Genomic DNA, 23,655 nt, shown 5'->3' with positions numbered 1-23,655 from the left:
TCCAAGACTAAGCTAATCGTGGCAATGAAATTAAGAGTTTATTGCGAACCACGTACATCAGTCCTGAACTGCTTTCACAGTTTTGTATTCTGCAGCAACTTTGTTATTGCTAGGGCGTTCAGAAAAGACTTGTAAAACTTTTTGTGTTTTAATGGCAGACGGACTTTCCACAGTAGTACCGTGTTACAAGGAAAGGTGCACTTTAGTTTGTTTGTTTCAGAAATCTGATTTCATTCATGCTAATCACAGGAGCCGGAACTCGTCAGGAGGGAAACAGCCTAGGTGTGGGTGGAAGCTCGGGGAGGAAAAATGGGCAGGTGTTTGTTTGGAACCGAGCAGGTTGGCGTGCTGCGTGCGGTGTGGTACAGCTCGCTTTCCCGTCTTCCAGTGTGCGGCTCTGATGCCTGCTCGTCCTGTGAGTTGGCTCAGGGACTTGCCTGAGACTGAAAAAGGGAGTGCATCAGTGAGTCTCAATGGGAGACAAGTATGTGTACCTGCAAATGCAAGGACCCTTGTGGATTTTTAAACTGCTGAAATGTAAACAACTAATACGTTTGCAACGCAGCCTGTCTGTTGTGCTTATCTTCTAATTGGTGATCTTTTTTTTTTCTTTCACAGGACCCGTCGGGGCACAGCCCCTACTCATGGTGCCCAGACGTCCTGGCTATGGCACCATGGGCAAACCCATTAAACTGCTGGCCAACTGCTTCCAAGTTGAAATCCCAAAGATTGATGTCTACCTCTATGAGGTGGATATCAAACCAGATAAGTGTCCTCGGAGAGTGAACAGGTAAGAAGGTGAAATTTGTCTTAAAAATTCCAGTATCAGTGTAATTTACAAGTGACAGAGGAACCTATTGAAGTAAATATAGTCTCTATGTAGCTTAAAATCTGAGCGTTATGCTATGGAGACCTGTGTGCAAGTTCTCACAAACATCTGTGAGATGGCTGCAGAGCCTTTTCCAAGTTCTCTTCACTTTGGTTGTGACCAGGTGCTGTGAAATGGGCCAGCCCTTGGCGGTCACAGTACTTTGAGCTGTTTGGCAGCAACCCCTGTTCTTCAGGGCAGCGTGAATAGGGTAGAGCTGTAGGCAGTTACCTTTTTTGGTTGCCATACTGGCGGTTGAATTTGAGTTAGGAGGCATCTGCTCCTATGGGTGTGTTTATCCTCAGTTGATACTGAGATCCGTTGCAGCATTGGTTAACCTGAAAGATTCCCCAGCTTAATTCACTGGAGTAGTGTGATCAGAAGCTGGTGACTAAAAGCCATGGCTGTAGGTGTAAGAGGAGACAGCCTTCAGCTGGAAAGCTTCCATTAGGAGTAGTGCTGAGAAAGCACTGCAAACAAACTGGTTTTCCCCTTGTTAATAGATGATTTCATGCAATCAGCTTTGTGTGTTTGAAATGGTCGGGCTGGGTTTGAGCTCCGCTTGTGTCCTTTCTCTGCTGGTATAGCATTTTATCTCATCTTATTTTCATGTCTGCGATGTATTAGGGCCAGTTAAATCCCTTCCGAGGCTACTTCATTTCTAGGTTGCTGGTTAAATGGAAAGAATATTTTCACATTCTATATCCCTGTTCATTTGGTGATCCAACAAGCTGTACGTGCTGGGTGCTGGATTCTTCAGCCTTAACAGACTGCTGGTGCAGCTTTTTATGTAGGGTCTTCGTGTATTTTGTCCTAAACCTCATGAACTTTGAGAGCCAGAGAGGCCTCCCCAGAAAGAGTACTTAATTGAGAACCTGACATTAGAGCTGTAATCATTCTTGCTTTTTAAAGATTACAACATTTCGTATTTCCTGTATTTCTTCTCTACATTGAATATTTTTTTTTATTTTTTTTTTTAGGAAGAGTTACATGTTAGTCTCTTGTGAAATCTGTTTCATCAGTTAAAGTTCAGGGTAGCTGAAAAGCAATTTGTTCTTCTTTCATCTGCAACTCTGTTTTTTTGCATTTTATCAATAAAATATTGTTAGGGCCTGATTCTGACTGGTGATTTTTTTCTGCTGCTAGATACATAGTGCAGTTATGAAGGCTCTATAAATACCCGTGTTAAGTATTAGCTAAAAGGAAACTAATAAATTGCTAAAAGTGGGATAGAATAGTCCTGTGTGAATTAATATTTAATATAATTTTGCTGTTATGCTCATTGGGATATAAGGAGATTATAAGCTCTAAAATTACTTACTGTTTTGTATCTCTGATACTTTTCTAGTGTGATCTTGTCATGAAGATAAATGCCATTTAACTTAAAATCTATTGACTAAAAACGCTTTTTTTTCTGTTGTATGGAAATACTGGATCAAAATAGGCTGGGACAAAGCTGTAAGAACTCCGGTTGCTCCGGCAATTGCAGTCTGTGATTCTCTGTGTCGTCAGTTGTTGCCATAACAGTGGGGCAAAGCTGGAGATGTTTGAAAATAGGGAATTTGAAATGAGTTGTTTCAAAATAGCAACTAAATTTTATATAAGGTTTAAAAGAAAAAAAAAATATCCCTTTCATGGTCCTGTTTGTAGGGTAATTTCAGGCCTGCTTCCAGGACCAAAATTGCTGTTTGTCACAGCTTGGTTTAGTTGGTTACTCCTTAGACAAATGCTGTGTCTTCTGAAGTTTTCAGCTCATATGGAGAGGCAAAAGCATTTGGTTTGAGTTTGTAAAGTAACTCTGTGTGAAATGATTAATGTTTTCGCTTACCTAAATAATAATCATTTCCTGAAGAGCATGTTTGCAGCTGAGACAGCGTCTCATACCTTTTGCAAGTCTCAGATTGAGTATCTCCCCATTGCTTTTGACTCTTGTTAGGTTGTGTGAGGGTTAGTTGTTTCCCAGAAGTGCTATTTATAGACGGGAGTTAGTTTTAAGTGCTTTTTGAGGTTTCTCATTCATAAGTTTAGTTGTTGTAGTGTAGATGTAATTCAGATGCACGTGTAACTTGTCCAGAAGCTCATCAACTTTCTGTTCCACCGGTGGAGACACTCTCGCTTTCCCTTAGTGTCACCCACTGCTGAAGCAGCTCTCTGGCTTTTGTCAAGGTAAACTGATTGAACGCAGGCAGCAAACCTAATGATTTGCTTTAATAGTCAAATATTTTCAAATGACAGACTAAATTTGTTTTCAAATTTGGTGGCAAATACAGTATGTAAATTATGAATCCTAATATAAACTGTAGTTTAAAATCTGAAAGCTGAGGGTGAAGCTTGCACGCATATTGTTGTTGTTTTTCAAAGTAGGGGACTGTCAATTTGGTCATTTAAAAATACTTTACCAAGTTTCATGTGTGTGAAAATGTGGCAGATGTTAGTTAAAAACTGCAGGAGCTTGTATAAATGAGCCCAATAAAAGGATGTGGTGTCTGCTGAATAAATAACTTTGGCTCGTGTGCTGTGGATTACACAGAGGAGAATGGCTTTCATTAGTCTAAAGTGAAATCAGTACACTGAAATACCTGCTTGGAAGAACTTTCCTTAGAAATAATTTTTTCCCTTTCTCTTGCATGCTGTGGCAGTTATTGCTAAGATTTACATAGATTCAGCTATTCTGAAATAGTTTCTGACTGACACCCTGTCTGCGTGCTTGTCTTTGGAATAAATAGGGGGTTTAGGTCCTGAATAGTTGCTTTTTTTTTTTTTTTTTAATTCACCTGCACCTTCATTAGCTTTTTGCTGTAGGGAGGCTTTAAAATCTAGAGCGTCTGCTCTTTCCTTTTCACTTTCCTGTATAGCGATGTCTTTACTGCTGCTCCGGCTGCGGTGGTTCCTGGGAAGCAGAAGGTGCAGCGGGCCAGCGCTGCCGCGGAGTGCGCTACTCTGGCAGCCCCCTGCTTCCTCCCTCCTGCTCCTGCTCTTCCTCGTGAACTTTTCCCCCTCTGCTTTTGTCACACAAGCTGGCACTTGAGGAAGTAGTTGCTTTTGCCCACTTATCCCTGTGCAGAGCGCGGGGCGGGGGGGTCAGGTAGGGTGGACTCGGGCAGGAGCACGATTGAGTACAAAGTAGAGTATTTTGAAGTTGCTGAAGTATATCGATGTGCTTTTAGCCAGTGAAAGAATTTGGATTCTGAGAGTTTAGTAAGATAAAGAACTATGAAATGGAGAATCTCACAGTACTGAAAGGTGAAAGTGGTGCTACTACTTTTCCTTGAAGAGGAAGTCTGTTTATTGTCTTCCTGCAGTACTCGGGGGTAATATTGCCTGGTCGGGAAGTGCTCTACTGGTAAGTTTCTGCTTTGCAAGACTGCCAGCTTGTATATGCTTAAGAAAAGCATTTAATTTCTGTAGAATAAGGGAGTTATGTTGTATCAGGTAAGACACAGTAGTTGCGCCACTGAAACACAGAATCCCCGAAGAATTCATATCCTGAAGGCACATTTCAGTTAGAGCTGTTGCAAAAGTCTCTTTGGACCTGATAGATCTACTACTTGTATTAAGAAGCCTTTTTTTTATACGAGATGAAAACTTTATGGTGTTTTTTCAAGTGTAATTTCAGTGCTCGTATCAGGTTACTATTTTCTTTATTGCTATCAACTCATAATAAAGCAAGTTAGGAGACTGTAATTGTGTACGAATTTGATCAGGCTTTTACTTGATTTTGTTGTAAAAACTCAGATTATTAAGGACTTAAAGCTAAGACTTTTGTTAGGGTACCTCATTTTTATATACAATGTAGGTAGAATTCAAATCTCTGATAATTGGAGAGTAGCTGAACATTTCTGGGTAGACAGTACAATTATACTGCTTCCACGAACTGGCACAGCTTTCAGGTGTGCGTTTGTACTGGTTTTTCATAATACTAGCTTGTGGGTTTCTTCCAAGCTGTGTGTGTCCTTGTTTTCTGTAATAAAGGTTATACAAAGTCCTCAGTTGTTTCTAGGACTTTCTGAAATTATTTCAGTAACAGTATTTTCTGGTATTTGAGCATTTGCGTTGACCATGATTTTATTCTTTAGTGTTTATCTGTTATTATAGTTGAAGCACCTTTTTGGAGTACCAGTGGGTGTTCTATAACTCACTTGAGTAATATGTTTGTTGAAACTGCTTCAGCAAAACACAGGGTTTGTGGGAGCCAGTTCCAGTCTGATACTTCTCTGAAAACATCTTCAATGTAATTATCAACTTTTCTAGGGAGGTGGTGGACTCAATGGTGCAGCATTTTAAAGTGACAATATTTGGGGACCGTAGACCGGTTTATGATGGGAAAAGAAGCCTCTATACAGCCAATCCGCTTCCTGTGGCCACTACTGGGGTAAGATAACTGGAAAAAAAAATACTTGTAACAGCTTCTTAGGAAAGAAAAAGAACTGGGGTAAGATAACTGGAAAAAAAAAATACTTGTAACAAGCCCAACTTCTAATATTGCTGCATTCAGAAAAACTGGAAGTATCTTATATTATCTGTATTGAAATGGAGTTCTAATGTATTTTCTGCATATTCCAATGTACGTAAATATGCATGTAATGGTTCCATTCAGAACCTCCCCTAGAATTTAGTAGCCTCTTTCTACAGCAAAATCGATTGAATACTCAGTTTTACAGACTGTAATACATTATGTCATGATGAAGTACTATTAAAAAAATAAACCACAGTTTCTCTGGAATTAAGTTTTCTGATTCAAGATGACAAAGTTACATGATCCTCTTCTGCTTGGTGAGGACCCAGTTCTGTTTATTTTGTGCATTTGATAATGTACTTTTATCAAATGTGCTGTGTCCTAAATATCTGAGGTTTTGAGTCTCTGGCCCAGTTATGGGAAGGAGTGGAAACTCAAGGCTGCCAGACTTGAGATTAAACAGCTGCTTTTTAATTTTATTTTTTTTTTCCTCCCCCACCCAGGTGGATTTGGATGTGACATTACCGGGAGAAGGTGGAAAAGATCGTCCCTTCAAAGTGTCAATAAAGTTTGTTTCTCGGGTGAGCTGGCACTTGCTGCATGAAGTTTTGACAGGAAGAACCTTGCCTGAGCCTCTGGAACTAGACAAACCTATCAGCACTAACCCTGTTCATGCTGTCGATGTGGTGCTACGACACCTACCCTCCATGAAGTAGGTTCACTGTCTTCCTGCAGTCTCTTTCCCCGAAGTGTCCCCACTGGGAGACCTTCACCCCTCTTTCTTCCCAGGTGAAAAGAAAAAATGATCGTTCCCCGCATGCAGCACAGCTGGTTAGCTGAGCTGGGGAGATTGGTGCTAATTATGTAGAAGTGTGTATTTCTGTGGACATTTAAACTCTGGAGCGGGTGATGTATTTGTCTGAAAAGATCAAGAAACAGGAGACACTTATAATAGGCCTTAATTGAAATACTGACAGATTATAGGATGCTGTAGCACTGCTTTCATGTTTTCTGCTCAAGTTGTGCGCTTGATGGCGGTGACTGTCTAAAAGCACAAGTCTTTTTAATTCACTGATACACCAACCCATCAATGGTGCGTGCTTCTCATGTTTTAAATACACAGTGGAGACCTGTCTTATGAAAGTCTGTTGTTGTTTATCTCAGAACCCTGAAACATTAGAGAAGGCCAAATTAATTTTGCTTTATTTGGTCAATGAAAGTTACTTTTAAAGTCTGATTGCTGGCTTTAGACAGTCGGGTGGCTTTGCACTGATGTTTTTCATCACTCTTAAAAAAAAAGTAACTTGCGGTTTTATGGAAGCCATTGCTCCTCAGTGACCCTGGTTCCCGAGGAAACATGGAAGATGTTAACCTCTGTAGTAATGTCTGTCCATCACAGATGGGAGGAGGTGTGGAGATTCATGAGCAGCTGTTGCCTACCTGAGAGAGAAACGTTAGTTTTAGCTCTTTGTTTCCACCATAGTTATTACTTCTCTCAGTGTGCGTTGCGTTCAAACGTTCCCTAGTGAAACATGCCATTCTGCTCAAGAGGGTCAGCCCAGGATCAGCCCAGGATGTACAATGCTGTTGTACAGAATCTGCTGTGGTGGAGGTTATATTTTCTTGAAGTGGGATATCAGGAAGGGTAAGTTAACTTAGTTCTTGATTTGTTGTAAAAAGTGAAAGTGGTTGTGCATTGCTAAAACTAGTAACTCTTTTGTCTGCATTTAAAACCACTGCAATGGGAACAGCAGGATTCCAAGAGTTTGAACTTGGTTCTAGGCACAGATTCCTGGTGCACAAAATTCCAAAAAAATAATAATGCTGCATGTTATAATCTTTATTACAGGGTTTTTTATTTGAAAAGCAACAGCATAACTGTGTGGTCGTCTTTTTCCCTAGGTACACCCCTGTGGGCCGCTCCTTTTTCTCAGCTCCAGAAGGCTACGATCACCCCCTGGGGGGGGGCAGGGAGGTCTGGTTTGGATTCCATCAGTCTGTTCGGCCTGCCATGTGGAAGATGATGCTCAATATTGATGGTGAGTTGGGATTCAGGGTTAAGAATAGAGCTGATAACAAAGAGAGAATAACAATGACCTTGCCTTTTGGTCATTTTACTGTTGTGTGCTTGAGTTTGTGGTACCACGTTTCTGTGTGGTGGTAACTTCCGGTGCCATCTGTGCAGAGGGATTTAGTAACCAGAAGCCGTCTTGTACGCTGATTTCTTAATTTATACTGTAAATAATAAAGAGTTAAAGTAACTCGGGGTATTTTGCTCGAATTTATGTCAGAATAAGAAAACTTTCAAACTTTAATTGCTTTATAGACAAGGGGTTTTCACCTGAAAAACACCTGTCTCGTTGCTCAGTTTGAAGATTTAGTAGTTGTCTCTTGTAACATCCCTGTGAAACACAGCGTTTACTGTGAAGTCAGCCTACTGCAGGAGCTGTAATGATAACAGTAGAGGGAGATTGGAACAAGGAAGTGTACATATGCATGCATTGGCTTCCTGTTCAGCCAGTTCAGACCAGACCTATACAGCAAAGGCTACCTAGAAATCCCAGTCATCGGTTCTGCATTTATCATCATGTCAGTGTTCTGGCTGAAATTTACCTGCCATATTGAGAAAGAAAGAAAAAAAAAAAAAGTAAAAAGTTCCTGTATAGGAAGAAAAAGCCTAGCATGGCTTGTTTTCCTACCTAATTTTCTGTATTGGTACATCCACAGTAATACAGGCAAATTGCTTAAGATGTGTCTCCGTGCAGCTGTCCGCAGTAGGTGTTGTTCAGTACTTCCAGAAAAGTCTGTAAAATATATCACAAACACTTTTGTGAATAGGGCTAATTGAGATGGCCTTTCTTATGCAAAATGAGATCTGCTTTGCACCACTTTATGAAGTCCCAGCTGAATGCATCTGAGATCAACTGGTGCGTGTGTCAGACTCCTTGGTGCTGTAAGCGCTCGGAGTCTATTTAGTTGTTAAACCCCTATTGAAAAATGCCGGTGTTTGAGACGCAGGTGCTGACTAAAGTTTTTCTAATTCACATTCTGTTCTCAATGTCTGTTTGAAATGCTTTATAAAACCAAGGTAAATAGTCTGTCTCTTTTGCACTAGGTTAAGCGCTCCCAGTCAGGTTGTGCTTAGTGTCTGTCGAGGCGCATAATAAATGATATGGGTGATACTGAGCTTTCATGGTGAAAACTTGCAAGTCCGCATGTTCTGGTTTACCTAAATTGTGGATGATATTTACATGACTTCAGATGGGTTTGTTCTTGTAAAATTGCCTTTCAAACAGTGGCTATGGTGTAACTATGGTTTGAAAAACAGATGTAGAAATCTTACCAGTCTGAGAAATAATCAATACCAGTATTTATGTGCTAGGTACTGAGATAACTACAATTCAGGTAGGACAAGAGTGTTAATTTACACCAATTTATGATGTACTGCGCATTTACTTGTGGAGAAGCACGTTTTTCTTATCAGCATTAGAAAGCATAGCGGTAGCTCTTGGAATAGAAATGTTTCGGTCCGTTCTGTGAGTGAGAAGCTGAAGAACTTTGTAAGCTATGGTTTACGGGACATCGCTTTATGTTGTGGTTTGAGGCTGTGAAGATTACATTCAAATCCCATCACTTGATTTTGGTTTAGTTGTTTAATTTGTACGAGGCTCCCTGCAAAGTCTGTTTATCGCTGTCGCTTGTGTTGCTGTGGGAGACAAACCGCGCGCTGGCGGTGGCGGGGGGTGTCAGCTCTCTGCGTTCATTCAGTCATCGGCATCCGGAGGTGTTGGCCCGAGTGCGTCATGTGAAGTTGGCAGCCTGCTAAAGTGACGCATGTCTGAAGAATGTTTAATTGTGTTAGCACAGAGATGTGGTGGGTTTGGTATGTGAAGTCTGGAAAGCTAATAAAATGCTTGTCAAATATTTCTTTTCTGTTGTTGCTATTTAAAGTTTTAAATGTGTGGAGCAGTTTGCTTGTGTTTGAGCTATATCTGGTGCCTTCTGAACAAAAGGTACATTTCAATTGCTTCTAACTTTGTCAAGCAGATTGATTGTGGTTTTCCTTCTATGGAATGGGTCAACTGTGCTGTTTAAAAACAGTATATTGTCAGTTAATGTGATTGTGTCATTAGCATGCAGGGAGAGTGAGAGACTTTAGTAGATCAAGGGTCGCACTCACCACTACACTAACATAATTTGTGTATGGTCAAAATAGTGCTTGTATTTATACCAGTGTTTCAGTAACTGAGCAGATCATATCATTAACAAAATTATAGTGCATATTGAATAATCTTAGTTTTTCATGTTAAAAACTCTTCAGTAGAGAGATATTAATACTGTCTCTGCTCGCAGCTCCGTATAGAGTCAAAAGAAAATGTCTCTCTGGGACGTTGCAGCTCTTTAGAAATAAGCGTTATCTGGGGAAAAACCCTTTCAAAACCCTGAAATGCAAAGTAGTTGCAGGATGACTGTGCTGGAGACTGATGTGTCACTGTGGGCCCTACACTGCTTTTGTATACTTAGTTGTTGCAAGGCTTGCTAATCTGTTTTTTAAAATGTGTGCTGCTGCACGGCACTTGTTTGAGGGTTACGTGGAATTTTAAAAACCGTTCACTTATGTACTGCTTCACAACATTCTGACTTGAGGTGTTGGTTTTTTTTACACTTTGCTCTTTTTAGTTTCTGCCACTGCCTTCTACAAAGCACAACCTGTAATTCAATTTATGTGTGAAGTTCTTGACATTCATAATATTGATGAACAACCAAGACCTCTGACTGATTCTCATCGGGTAAAATTCACCAAAGAGATAAAGGGTGAGTAGAAATGTATCTATTCTGTCCCAGGTAAGACAATCAAGCTAATTCTAAGGGACTTGTTTTAACTGGAAACCTTCCTGGTTAGTGTGTGTCAGAAGGGCCCTGGAACTGCTGAGAGAATTGCAGTATGCCCTGTTTGTAGTTCTAGTCCCAAAGGAGATAGTGCAGATCTACAGAAATGAAAGATGAAAAATGAGGTGGGTTCCCAGTGGCTTAAAGAGGGAAAAAGAAAGTGTGTGGTTCGTTGCCTGGATAGAGGTTGCCTTGCTGGATGGCTAACCTTTCGTAAGCGGGGGTCACTGGGGCCATAGCGGCACTGTGCTGTAGGTCTCCCGCTGTTTAGATGCTGAGGCAAATTGAAAATTGATTTCAAAGCTAACACCATTGATTCTTTGAAAGTATGCTGTTGTAGTGATTTCTAATAACTGAGTGCCTTATGGAAAAACAAGTGCCACTTGCTAACTTGCAGCTGAAGGCCAAATTCCATTCCAAAGGAATCGCATAAGCTGCTGGTTTGGGTAGTTTCACTCCATATATGCTGCTTCGCTTTGCATTGTCCCATATCCTTTCATTCCAGTGTAATTTGCAGAGAGAGAAGCCTTGAAAGAGCTCGGCTCTTCAAAGCTCTGCTCTTAAACTTGAATGTTACTTGATGCAAGCTTAGGCTCTGTGGAAATACCGGGCAGCAAAAAATTACATTTGAACTATACTCATGAACTGATGTGTTCATAGGATAGTCATTAGTGAATCAAACCTTAAAGGAATTAGTTTGTAGTAGTATTAACACGCCTCCTTGTTACATCTGCCTATCTATCTTTGTTCTTGAGGATGGGTAACTGGGGAGTGAGAAGCTGTCTCTGCTTGGTCTTGGGTGCCGCAGACACCGTTACCATAGTCAGAAAATACTGAAAGGTTACCTTTGCTGTCAGTATTTGGTTTTACTACTGTAGTATCTGGGAACTCAAGCCAAGAGGTGGTCACGTATAGTGAAACAAACCCTGCACTGAAGAATTGGCAGTCTGTGAGCAGCCCTGTGGGAGGGTAGTGCCTTCTGTGGTGTCACAGCAGATTAATGACAGAGCAGTGAACGGGTTCCAGGTATCTCGGTATTCACAACCTTTTCTGCTCAGCCACAGCACTCCGTGGTTTCTTTTTTTGTATTTTCTCTTAATGCTATATCAGGTCAGCAGTAGGTTATTTTTGATTATGCCATCCTCTACGTAATACTGACGTTAACGTTGCAATTAGTGTTGTCAGGAATCAGTGAAGTACAGCTGATGTTTCTTTGGGATATCTGTGTCCCTGGTAAACTAGACACGCTATCTGCTGTCTGGTACTTCGGGACCTGATTTGATGTGGGGTATTCAATCTGTGATCCTCAATCCACACAAGCCTCAACAGGACAAGTCATCCAACTGCTTTCGCAGAAGCCTTTACTCGTAGACTGTAGGTTGAATCCTTTGGGTAGCGAGGCTCTGTTTTCAGCTGCCTTTTCTGTGGGACTGGGGAAAGACAAAACAGTGCCGGTGCTATGCAGCACTTGTATAATAAGCTGAGTACTGCCAGCAGATGTTGAGTCTGCTCTCTGTGTACAGACAGTGCAGGCAGTTCAGAGAAATAGCCACTGAAAGCCTCTTGAAGCTGCCATTGTTGCTGTCGTTATTATTGTGGGTAGAGAGTCAAGGCTGGTGAGCCTCTGGTGCGTAGGCTGGGTGCTTAGGCGAGGTCTTCAGCTGCTCAAAATCTAAAGTTAAATTTGGTCAGTGAAATTGAAGAAAATTACAGGCTGAATGTGGGCACAAAGCTAGGGGGGAAAAATGAACAATAAGGTAGAAATCTGGTTTTTCCTTTTAATTTCAGTTATATTGGAACTGCTGCTTTTAAGAAGAATACAGCAGTGAGAGTGAGAACAAAAGAAGATGGTGAAAAGAGCTGTCTCTCTGAGATTAGTCACATGCCTGTTAAATGAAACTGCTATAAGAAATTCAGATGACACTGAACATTAAATATTACACATTGTGATTTGGTTTTGAGGATAATACCTAATTAGTCAGAAATCAAATTATTATTCTCTAAACATTTTACTTTCATGATAATCTCTTATGTTGTGCTGTTTGCCACTGACCATCAAAACTGTTGGATTAGAACATGTTCTATTCTATGAAACCTTCTGTCTCCCGAGCAAATTCTTGTATTGTTAGGACATCGGGTTTTTTGGTGTTTTTGTGCAGGTCTAAAGGTAGAAGTGACTCACTGTGGAACGATGAGAAGGAAATACCGTGTTTGTAACGTAACAAGGCGGCCGGCAAGTCATCAAACGTAAGAGGCTTTTTGTCACAGTGTAAAGCGCGTGATAGCTTAACACTGAATGTGTAACAGGACCTAACATTTTATTAATTTGGGGGATGTTGATACCTGCCAGCCAATATTTCTGTACGCTTAATTAAAATGTATGTCTTCTCAGCTTTCCTTTGCAGTTAGAAAATGGCCAGACCGTAGAGAGAACAGTAGCACAGTATTTCAGAGAGAAATACAACCTCCAGCTGAAATACCCTCATCTTCCTTGCCTACAAGTGGGACAAGAACAGAAACACACCTACCTGCCTTTAGAAGTAATGAGCTTGTTCTGATGATAAATCAGCTTCTTATTGGTAGACTGTAGCATTTTACAAAACATTAAGTAGCAGCCCGCTTTGCAGTACAAGCTTGTTTATGTCTTTAGATGTTCGTTACTCTTTTATTTCACTAAAGGCTATCCACATTCTTAAAAGAGCCTTAAAGTTTAGAACTGTGAGAAAGTATGCAGTTGCTTAAACCCATTGGGGGTGTGTTTTGTAGCGATGGCGTAGTGTTGTGTGCGCCTGTATGTTGGGATCTGTTTCTAAGTGCTGCTATTATGTATTGACGCTTCTGATTTTCCTCTCAGGTGTGTAATATTGTAGCTGGCCAGCGGTGTATCAAGAAGCTAACAGACAATCAGACGTCGACTATGATAAAGGCCACAGCAAGATCTGCTCCAGATCGGCAAGAGGAAATAAGCAGATTGGTTAGTTCTTTAATTTCAGTTCGGTGTGATACTACTCACTAAATGACACAGGACTAGACGACACTAATGCAAAAACTTTTCATACGACCAACCTGGCCTTTTCATTCCTTCCTTCTAGCCCCTTAATGTAATAGTGTTTAACTACTTTTTTTAGTAGGATGTATTTAAAATAGCTTGCAATAATAGCATGAGCCCAGCTCGCGACAGTATTGGCTCTTGGGTTCTAATCTTTACAATTACTTCCAAGTAGGTGTTGGAACTACTCAGGACTGATAGTTCAGGGTTTTTAAACAAATTTGTGAAATGGACTTGGGTTCTAATACCCAAAGTTATGAAAATAAGATGTTGTTCTAAGTACTTTTCTTTTCCTTGATTCCTGTTGATATTTGAACACCATACTGTTCTTGGTTGTTATAGGATGCTTATATTTGTAGCAGTGCTGAATATGTTTAAAATCATGAACTAGACTCTGAAGACTTGGGTCTTGAAAATTTCCCATTGTGTTCTGTTAGTAGTTTGGAGATGGTAGCATCACTCTAACACTACATAATTTTAATAGACACTGAAAGCAAACTGGAACAACTTGATTTGTTCATCAATCATGCAAGGAATCTATAACAGGATAGAAGAGTGATTCTAGGTCTCCTGAACCTCAGTCTTGTACTTGAGATGTTTGACTGCTTTCCTTAGTACACACTAAATGCTTTCACCTCATAACTCCAATGTCTTTTCTTGCTGCTGAATCCAGACACTCTAAACATCAGTGTTTTTTCTGACTTGAAATATTTTAAAACTGGAATGTTTTTAGTTGAATGCTTTTATAAACGGATAGCTCTTATTTGAAATTGTCTGGCTTTCGAGCTGACAAGTTAGCCAAAAAATTTAAATTAAACTGAGGCTGATCTGGAAAATACAGAAGACATGAATGTGCAGTGATAAAAAGAATTCATTTGTTTAATCTTGCATGTGCTTGTCTCTAAAGGAGAATGCTTTTTGGTCTATCCTGTGAGTAAATAAAATGCTTTTAAATAAGCATACTACAAATGAGCACTTGAGTAACTAAGGGAACAAAGAAGTCTCAGCCAGTATATCTCATGGTATTAATTGTTTTCACTGGGGATAGGTTGATAGTGTTGAGCAGTTAAATCTGAGCCTTTTTCAATGACAAAGGGAATTGTTGTAGAATGCTTCTGCAGCATTCCTGACGGTCTTTTGTTTGTTACATGAATTATGATTAAATACTTCTGTAATACGAAAAACTCTTCATTCAGGTGAGAAGTGCAAATTATGATGCAGATCCATTTGTTCAAGAGTTCCAATTCAAAGTCCGGGATGAGATGGCGCATGTGACGGGGCGCGTGCTCCCCGCTCCGATGTTGCAGTATGGAGGACGGGTGAGATTTTTACTTTTTCTTTTGTTTCTCTTTTGAAGAGTGATTTTTCATGCACATTGACTGTTGTAGTCAGTTCAGTTGCATTGCGCAATACGGGGATCAGAGTTTGAATGGTAAACTTTATTTAGTTATCTTGTAAATGTAAATAGGATAGGCTTTTGCTTTTGCTTGAATATCTGTGGTGGTTTTGTTTCCACAGAATCGAACAGTGGCAACGCCGAGCCATGGAGTATGGGACATGCGAGGGAAGCAGTTTCACACTGGTGTTGAGATCAAAATGTGGGCGATAGCTTGCTTTGCAACACAGAGACAATGCAGAGAAGAAATACTGAAGTAAGGCATGTCATGGTTCAGGCTTTGGACTGTTCTCTTAATCATGCCATCTTAGTGAAAACATGAACATGGGACTTCTCATGAGTGTTTTACCTGGTTTTAATTATCCAAGATGTTAGGGAGGGAATCCAAGCTGTTCTCCTTCCTTGCTGGAAGCTATAGTCAGAACACTGTACCTGGGCACGCTCCGGGGTTTTGGTCCTGTGACATTGCTGCTTTGCATATAGTTCCTTCCAGCATCTTGAATGAAGTACGAAAGGTGTCTAAACTTGTTTGTTGGGTTTTATTTCCATTCTGGCCTACGGTGTTTCAAAGCTGTACAGCCTCCACATCATGAACATTTTTTAAATGCTGCTTTAAAAGCTATTTGGAATCATCTTCGTTTGAGTAACAGTTCTTCTGTACCCCCCTGCTGTGGTTGCTGTGTGCTGTTGCTACTGTGGAAATTCAAAAAAACTTCTCATCTTTAGGGGTTTTACAGATCAGCTGCGCAAGATCTCCAAAGATGCAGGGATGCCGATCCAAGGCCAGCCCTGTTTCTGTAAATACGCCCAGGGTGCGGACAGTGTGGAGCCCATGTTTCGACACCTCAAGAACACCTATTCGGGGCTTCAGCTCATCATTGTCATCCTGCCAGGGAAAACACCGGTGTACGGTGAGGGAATGCCGCTGTCTTTACCTGTCTGGTCAAGTATCGTTCTGAGAAATTTGCTGCCCAGGATATGTTAGAAAATTCTTCAGGGCCATTCTTTAGATATTAGAAACCAACGTTGTGTCTGAAGTTAAAATGAATTGGAAGTAGGTCTGAGCATGCAGATAAGTTGGAAGTTATTTTGCAGAGTATGTACCTTTAAATTATTGTGACTTAAGCTAAGATCAAAATATACTAATAACTTCAAATGTTGTATCCTAATATTTGCTTCTTAGCGGAGGTGAAGCGTGTGGGAGATACACTGTTGGGAATGGCCACGCAGTGTGTTCAAGTCAAGAATGTCATTAAAACATCTCCACAGACCCTATCAAACCTGTGCCTGAAGATTAATGTTAAACTAGGAGGAATCAACAACATCCTTGTACCTCATCAACGGTAAGAATCTTTGTGGAGGCTGATTTGGGGTTTGTTTTAATACATGTGGTTAGGTGTGATACTTAGCACCCAAAATTTAAATGCGGACAAGTTTTAAGTTGAAATATTCTTCTGGTAATAGTACGTGATATTTGAGGTAGAATTAAATTTCTTCTAGAGTTGGCTCTGAGTGGTTGTTGGCCCGTGAGTTAGATCTTAAGCCAAGGTTCTTTCCAAATGTTTCATCAGGATCAAAAATTTGAAGGGAAACTGCAGACCTAGAGATTTTGAAATATACATATAATCAGAATTTTTTTGCAGGTTTAGGAGCACGCAACACATCACAGAAGAATGTCATTCTTGGTTAACCTCTCAATGTGTTGTTAATACGGGTGGAGGAATACTGGAGGCATCTTACTTCTTTCACTTTTGTGGGCTGGGTAATTCAGCTCACGCTTGTTCTTTGTTGGCTGGTCTCTATGCTCTGGGCGTGTGTTCCAGTTGCTTTGATGCCTTCAGTGAGAAGGTTTGACAAGTTCAGCCCATGTGTGCTCCCATCTTTCTGGAGAAGCACAAGTCTTTCGGTCATGAAAGACCACAATTCTGAGTCAAATTCTGGTTGACTGTAACCTTTACTAGAGTGTGTCTGTTCTTTGAGTGGAAATATGCAAAATGCAAGGTAGAAGGCCAGGAAAACTTCTGGAGTGCAAAGCTTAGGAAGTCTTTCCTGACTCTTCCTGAGAGCTTGGAATCAAAGTTTAAAGGTGAAACAATGGTGTGTGGAAGAATATTTTGAAGGCACTGGGAGACCATCCTGCTGCTTAAATCCTGTAAGCCAGAATGACCTGTGTGGTACAGCACCCGGCCGTTTGTTGCGTGGCTGGTGCAGTACCAAAGTGGTGCTTAGCTGACCTCCAAGCACGAGTGCAATCAGCCTGTGGAGTGATAGTTTCTGTAAGAAACTGTACCCTTCAGGTGTAGCTCTGTGCTTTTTCTCCACTAGAACTATGCCACAGTTAAACGGCAGTGTGTTTTGCAACAACTGCTGTGGTGATTTCGATTTCATATCTTGTGCACAAAGACTTCATTGTCTGGTTTTGGCCGGAGTACCTGATAAGAAAGCTTCTCTGTGCAGCTTAGCTGAATTAGAAACAAAACCCCATATTGAGCAATAACCTTGGGCCAACTCTTCATCTACGAGTGTGACTTAGCACTTTTTTCTTTTTGAAGACCTTCTGTGTTCCAGCAGCCAGTGATCTTTTTGGGAGCTGATGTCACTCACCCTCCTGCTGGAGATGGAAAGAAGCCTTCCATCGCTGCTGTAAGTTTTATTAAATCAGCATTGTCTTTTCATCTTAGGTAAATGTTAGAATAGTAAATGCAACTCATGGACTATGTCTATGTCAAATATCTTTCAGGGCTTATGCTAGTTCTTTGTACACATATCCAGTGTTGGTAAAATCGTGCCTTTAAAAGAAAGACACTGCTTGATACTTCAGACTGCGTTCTTAGCTTTTTAATTTTTAAATCAAGGTAAAATGGTAGTCATATTAAATAATATATTTCTGCAACAATATTCTAAAGGAAATAATGCAGCTTTGTGATGTTAGTTAATAATTTTTTTGTAGTTTTAAAGGAGAAAAAGGTCTGATTTGGCAGGAATGTTTTTGATCCTTCTTACCTTTTGTGTTGGTACAGTCCAGGAGATCAAGGTGGTGGTTGGGTGCTCATCAGTCCCTTCTATTTTGTCCCGTTGGTATTTTACTTGGCATTGATTGCAGTTACAGAAACTGCGTCCTTGTTTAAAGTAACTAAGGTAAACTGAAGTGTTTCTCTGTGTAAAAGGTGAGAGAAAAAGTCTGTGTCTGGATTATAAGAATATACATCAGTGCACTGTCAGCAGAGGGAAAGGCTCCCAGTTCTGCAGATGCATTTCAGGGTGTTTGGAGGGCAAGTTTTACACCTCTCTTCAAAGGTGTTACACTTGTACCTACTACAAATTCCAGTTAAAAATGTTACTGTGGTGGTTGTTTTAATGTTAGCATGTTTTACTTGGAAAAGTGCTGCTCTTGGCTTTTTTTGCTCTTTTAGTTTTTTTGTATAGATTTGATCTTGAAGCCTTTGCTCATGTAATCTTCCCCTGAAGGTTGTAGGTAGTATGGATGCTCATCCAAGCCGGTACTGTGCCACGGTGAGAGTTCAGCGACCCCGGCAGGAGATCATCCAAGATCTAGCCTCCATGGTGAGAGAGCTTCTCATCCAGTTCTACAAGTCAACGCGGTTCAAGCCCACACGTATCATCTTCTATAGGGATGGGGTCTCTGAAGGACAGTTTCGACAGGTTGGTTTGTTTGTGGGTTTCTTGAAGGACTGTGCTACTACAGAACGACTCCAGTTCTCGTGTTTGAATAGCTGTACTGTTGCTTACATTTACACTAAGATACCACAAAATAATCAAGACTTTTAAGGAGAGAATTTCTTAAGCGTGTTGCGTAAGAAAAGTTGCAACTTCTTTCCTGTCTGGGAAGGAGAGGTCTTAGAACTTGGGAAACAATACATTTCGAAGTACTTCCTAAGATTACTAATTGTGTGGCAAAGTTGCACTTGGTGTTAACTACAAACCATTTATTAGGTGTTGTGTAGAATACAATGGCAGGAAAACCTAAACTATTCTGTTCTTGTGCTTGTAGGTTTTGTATTATGAACTGCTAGCCATTAGAGAAGCCTGCATCAGTTTGGAGAAAGATTACCAGCCTGGAATAACCTATATTGTGGTGCAGAAGCGACATCATACACGATTGTTCTGTGCTGACAGAACAGAAAGGGTAATTGTTGCCCGCTCTCATAGTAGCTTTATGTGAAAAGCTTGATGTCAAGCACTTACACTGCTGGAGAAAATATTAGCATGGGCTCTCTGTCAGTCTGATTGTCTTTGCGTTCAGGATGATGTTGAATTGATAAGCACAAGAAGTAGCCCTAAATTGAAAAAATCATTGCCCTGAATTATGTTTTTTAAAAAAAAATAGTATCCCCATCAGTCTTTACTAGTCTTTGTCAGTGAACTGTCGCTAATATTCATGCAACTCACTAGGACCAAGTCTACAGCAGTTGTAACAGAAGAAAATACAAAATCATGGAACCCTTAACTTTTCTGTTCTTCAGAGTGGGTTGACCCAAACTCAAGCTGACCATTCTAAATGACAATGTATGTGCAGCTCTTCTGTCTTTCTGAAATTGAAAGTTCTAATGTGCTGTAGGTGCAGTGTTCTGTGTTGAGGTGGTAGAGAGCCATACAGCGTCCATGCCAAACGTCCCAGGCTGCCCTATCGACACCTTCCTAACGTACGGAGGCCTTTCGTTTGCAGAACCCTTGCATGTGTTGAACAGAAACTTGTATTTTTAATTACAGTTGAGATATATAAACAGTTGTTACCTCGGCTTCTTAACAAAAACGTTTCTCTAGGTTGGACGAAGTGGCAATATTCCAGCTGGAACGACTGTAGATACAGACATTACGCACCCGTATGAGTTTGATTTTTACCTCTGTAGCCATGCTGGAATACAGGTACGATTGTCTCTTTGTAAGTAAATGTGAATTTAGAACATGTTGTTTTTCTCCCTTTTGTGACACTTGTGTTTGCAAACAGTTATTTAGTAGGGAAATGTCATTTATCTCAGTTTTATTTGAGATAGCACATTATTGTGGGACTAACAGTATTATTTGCTTAAGAGGTGGTGTCAGCTACACCTTTAAAACTTGCACTGATGGTAAGTGGTGCTTTTTTAAAGTTTATTTTAAAGAGGTACCTTTATTTCTGAAAATCAGACTTGCTACTTTTATGACTTACAGCCACAATGAAATTAAGATTGAATCAAGTTTTCAAATGTAAACAGTTTGAAAGATTGAAGGTGATGTTTGATTATTTGCTGACTAAATGCAGACTGGGGCATTTAGGCAGGCTGTGGAAATTAGATCCAACAATGTGGTGGTATTGCCAGCAATACAGTGGACAGTCAACTTAGTGACAGAAATTGTGTCAGGATATTGCTTAAAAATGGAAAAACGTTAACTTTTTAATTTTTGTCACGTGAGTCTGACCACGTTGTCGTAAGTTTTGTGTAGGTTGGGTGGGCGTGTTCTCATTTCCAGTTTTGAATCATTGCAATGGTTTTTATTCAGGAGTTCAAAACTGCTGCTGCATTTCTCCACTTGCATGTTTATCTTTGTGCTGGGTCTGGGCAAGCTGGTCTTTGGCCCCTTGGAAAAAAATCCTATCGGTATAAGTTGAAGCGGAAATGCCAGATGTAGTTGCAGCTCCTTGGTTTCAATGAAGCAAGCCACAAAAGTCTCAACTAATTTGCTATGTTGTATATCTTTTTTTTTTTTAAAAAAAAAAAAAAAAGACTTTACACACCGATGTGTGAGAATCCGATTGAGCATCGTGCCAAAGAGCAGTGCAGGTCTTCAACCTGTAGGAAAGATGATGTTGTGTGGACGTAAGGAAGTGTGTGGTTTTGTGTAGAACTCTGTAGGTAACTTCAAAACACTGGAACTGTTTCTAGTGTTCATATTTTAAGTTAGGGTGCTAAGGAATTGGAAAGAGTTAAAAGCAGCAGTTATTTCTCTGGGAAATGTGTCTCGGTGAGAAATGGTTTTAATTGAAGGTAGTTAAGAGGTGGTGTAATCGTGGTTTAGCCATGTTGGGAGCAGGTTTTGATCATTGAGCGTTATCTACAAGGAATGTGGGTTTTTTCCAAGCAAGAATAATTAAAGTAATATAATCATGTAAATGTTAAGCGGCTTATTCATCTTTAAATACATTTAGGGCTGACATAAGGCTGAATTTTCTTTGGCTGCTGTTAACACAGGAGTTCAGACAAGATAGTCTGGCCCTTTCTGAACTTAAAAATGTGACTTGATTGTATGGAAAAGCCAGCTAAGTGAATTGATGTTCCCTTCTTCTTAGGGTACCAGCCGTCCCTCACACTATCATGTTTTGTGGGATGATAACTGTTTTACTGCAGATGAACTTCAGCTGCTGACTTACCAGCTCTGCCACACATACGTGCGCTGTACACGATCGGTTTCTATACCTGCACCAGCGTATTATGCTCACCTGGTAGCATTCAGAGCACGATACCATCTTGTGGACAAAGAACATGACAGGTAAATGAAAACGCGTGCTTAAGGTGTTGTCCTCATTGTGCTCTGCTCCGTTGTCAGGCATAGAGCCACCGGCTGATAGTTAATTACTGCTCGTTTTGCAGTTAATTTTTCTTACCTCTGGGACTAGTCTTAAGATGATCATTCCTGACAGCTGCTGCTCAGTATCAGACAAAAGTGGGTTGGTGGATGCTACTGAATAACACTTAGATTAAAAGAACTAACTTCATTTTAATAAAGTATTCTGTTATTACTTTGACGTGGTCTGAGGGAATCAAGCCACGCATTTAGGTTTTTGCTTTAGAATGAGAGTCGTCGTGAATGAAGGAAATGTTAAGTGCCTTCCACTTACCTAACATCAGAAGTATTTTGTAACCTCCAGGCCATCAATGTATTGGTAACAGGCTTATTTTTAGATGAACAAACTGAGCAGAGAAGGTAAAGGGGTTTGTCAAAAGCCTTGAGGTCGCTGGGTGAATAGACAAGTAGATTTTTCTTGGTATCCAGTTCTATTACTAGTGCCGTGTTGCTCTCCTAAACGTTGAAGAGAGGCCAAGGTGGCTTTTGGATCCGAATTCCTGTGATTCTCAGCCCGGCCTGTCTCTTTCTTGATTTCTCGCAGTGCTGAAGGAAGCCATGTTTCAGGACAAAGCAATGGGAGAGATCCGCAGGCCCTCGCGAAGGCTGTACAAATTCACCAAGACACCTTACGCACGATGTACTTCGCTTAAGTCAATGAAACGGGAGCATACTCACTGAAAGGAAGAACTGAAAAATTAAGCCACATACAATGTATGTTTCCAGTGGGGTTGGTTTATGGGGTGTGCCTCCGACCATGCTGAAGGTGACACTGTGCAGGGGCGAGAGGCTAACCCTTAAATTGACACAAGGAAGATTGTTTACTTCATCGAGGAACACAGCACTATTATGCAATATGAAACCAGCCAACTGCTTTTTTGGCGCGGTCTCCTGTAGGAAGCACCGCCATCATTTTTTTTTTTTTTTTATTTCTCGTAGTTTAACCCTCTTATGCCTTTACCTCAAGTTGCTCGGCAGCACAACTATCTTTGCAAAAAAAAATAATAATAATAAAAAAATCAATGGTGTAATTAAAAAAGCAAGCCACCTTTCTAGGAACAATCACAGTGATTGTTTGGGGGACAGAAGTGTGCAAAAAAAAAAAAAAATTAAGTTTTTTACCCCACTGCATTGAGGAATCTTTCTCAATATTGCCATCAAGCATTCGAATGCGAACATATCCGAGTACATTTGAATGTACAGCACTAGCTAGAAAAAATTGAGGGGGGGAAGATGTTTTGCACACTAATCCAATAATTTGAACATAATTTAGCCAACTGCTGCCTTTGTGTCTTTCTTCACAGCTTTGGAGTTCTCGGCTCCAATAGTTCCCTTTGAAAAAGCAAACAAAGAAGGTGGTGGTATTCCGTGCAGGCAGTAGTGATCCAAACTTCTCGCTCCCGGGTGAAATTACTAAAGCTGCTGTTTTACCTAGTCCAAAAGTTTCAATTATTTTTCTATCTGGCAAGTCGAATACGTTGAAGCTTCACGTGAGATCAGATGTCCCAAGTTTTATGGGATTACACATAGCAACCACCAGAACTGAAACTTTAGAGCTAAGGTCCTTTTGGAAAAAAGAAAAATGGTAGTTTACTGCTGCCTCTCACACCTTAATGTGATTTCATATGTATGTGTTTTTGAAGTTTAGCTTCCTTTTGTTTCTTTTATATTTATTAGAGTAATAATAATGCTTTAATTTAATTATTACAGAACATATGGTCAACATCAACTTTTATTTTTTAGAAATGTAACCATGTTTATTTTTAAAAAACTGACAACTTGTTTTGCTATCTTTTAGTGCAATAAGCGTTCTAAAGGAAAACTGTGTCCATTGAGCTGTACTAAAGCAGTGTTTGTACCACTAACTGTGGAAGAATGGACACCTCCATGATTTTAAAAGGACAAAGTAAAAGCCTTAATTTTGAAAGGAAAGTTTTATAGTCAGAAGGAATCTTGAATTTTCCTTTTTTAAATCAAAAAATAACAAAAATGCTTCTAGAATTCTCCAAGCTTTACTTGTCACTGCAGTATTTTGATTTAACAAAGGAATGGGCCATATTTTTGGCTTTGAAATGTGGAGGATATTTGAATTAAATGGAAAGAGTTTTTTATTAAGATCTAAGTTTTTACATGCTTAGTTAAATCTATTTGACATCAGTAAAATGTGTGGAATTAATAAAAGTTTTTAGGCTTTTTTCCTCTTTGATAATGACTTTCCTTTTAAAATTAAGTTCTTGGTAACTTCATTTCACTTTGCAAATAAAGAGGGCTGGGATAGTTCTAACGTTAAATCACTGAAATGTGAAACAAATTAACGGGACTCTTTCATTCCACTTTAAAGGTAAAACAATATTTAAGATGTCAGAGATGAGCATTTATTCAGTGAGGGGACTGGGGAGTTTTGCACTTTGTAAACTCGTGAACTGCATTTT

General features: G+C 40.1%; 1 protein-coding gene across 2 annotated transcripts; it reads left to right on the top strand.

The window, feature by feature from the left end:
- The first annotated feature begins 619 nt into the window (after positions 1-619).
- Positions 620-23,398, top strand: AGO3 (argonaute RISC catalytic component 3). Of its 2 annotated transcripts, XM_009895607.1 has the most exons (18): positions 620-790; positions 5,120-5,240; positions 5,828-6,036; positions 7,227-7,363; positions 10,005-10,139; positions 12,374-12,461; positions 12,607-12,754; positions 13,069-13,188; positions 14,460-14,582; positions 14,782-14,915; positions 15,386-15,570; positions 15,843-16,002; positions 17,212-17,302; positions 18,128-18,322; positions 18,672-18,806; positions 19,445-19,546; positions 20,949-21,148; positions 21,768-23,398. In XM_009895607.1, the coding sequence occupies exons 1-18, from the start codon at positions 645-647 to the stop codon at positions 21,874-21,876; spliced, it is 2,538 nt and encodes an 845-aa protein (XP_009893909.1). In that variant the 5' UTR covers positions 620-644; the 3' UTR covers positions 21,877-23,398. The 2 variants fall into 2 exon arrangements, with proteins under 2 accessions (XP_009893909.1, XP_009893910.1); XM_009895608.1 differs by lacking the exon at positions 19,445-19,546 and having other exon boundaries at positions 642-790; positions 21,768-22,256.
- The last annotated feature ends 257 nt before the right edge of the window (positions 23,399-23,655 follow it).

This window comes from Charadrius vociferus, unplaced genomic scaffold (genome assembly GCF_000708025.1).
Source record: "Charadrius vociferus isolate BGI_N301 unplaced genomic scaffold, ASM70802v2 scaffold812, whole genome shotgun sequence".
In the NCBI taxonomy this organism is placed as follows: domain Eukaryota; kingdom Metazoa; phylum Chordata; class Aves; order Charadriiformes; family Charadriidae; genus Charadrius; species Charadrius vociferus.
Note: the sequence above shows the minus strand (reverse complement) of the source record. Positions and strands in the feature narration are given on the sequence as shown.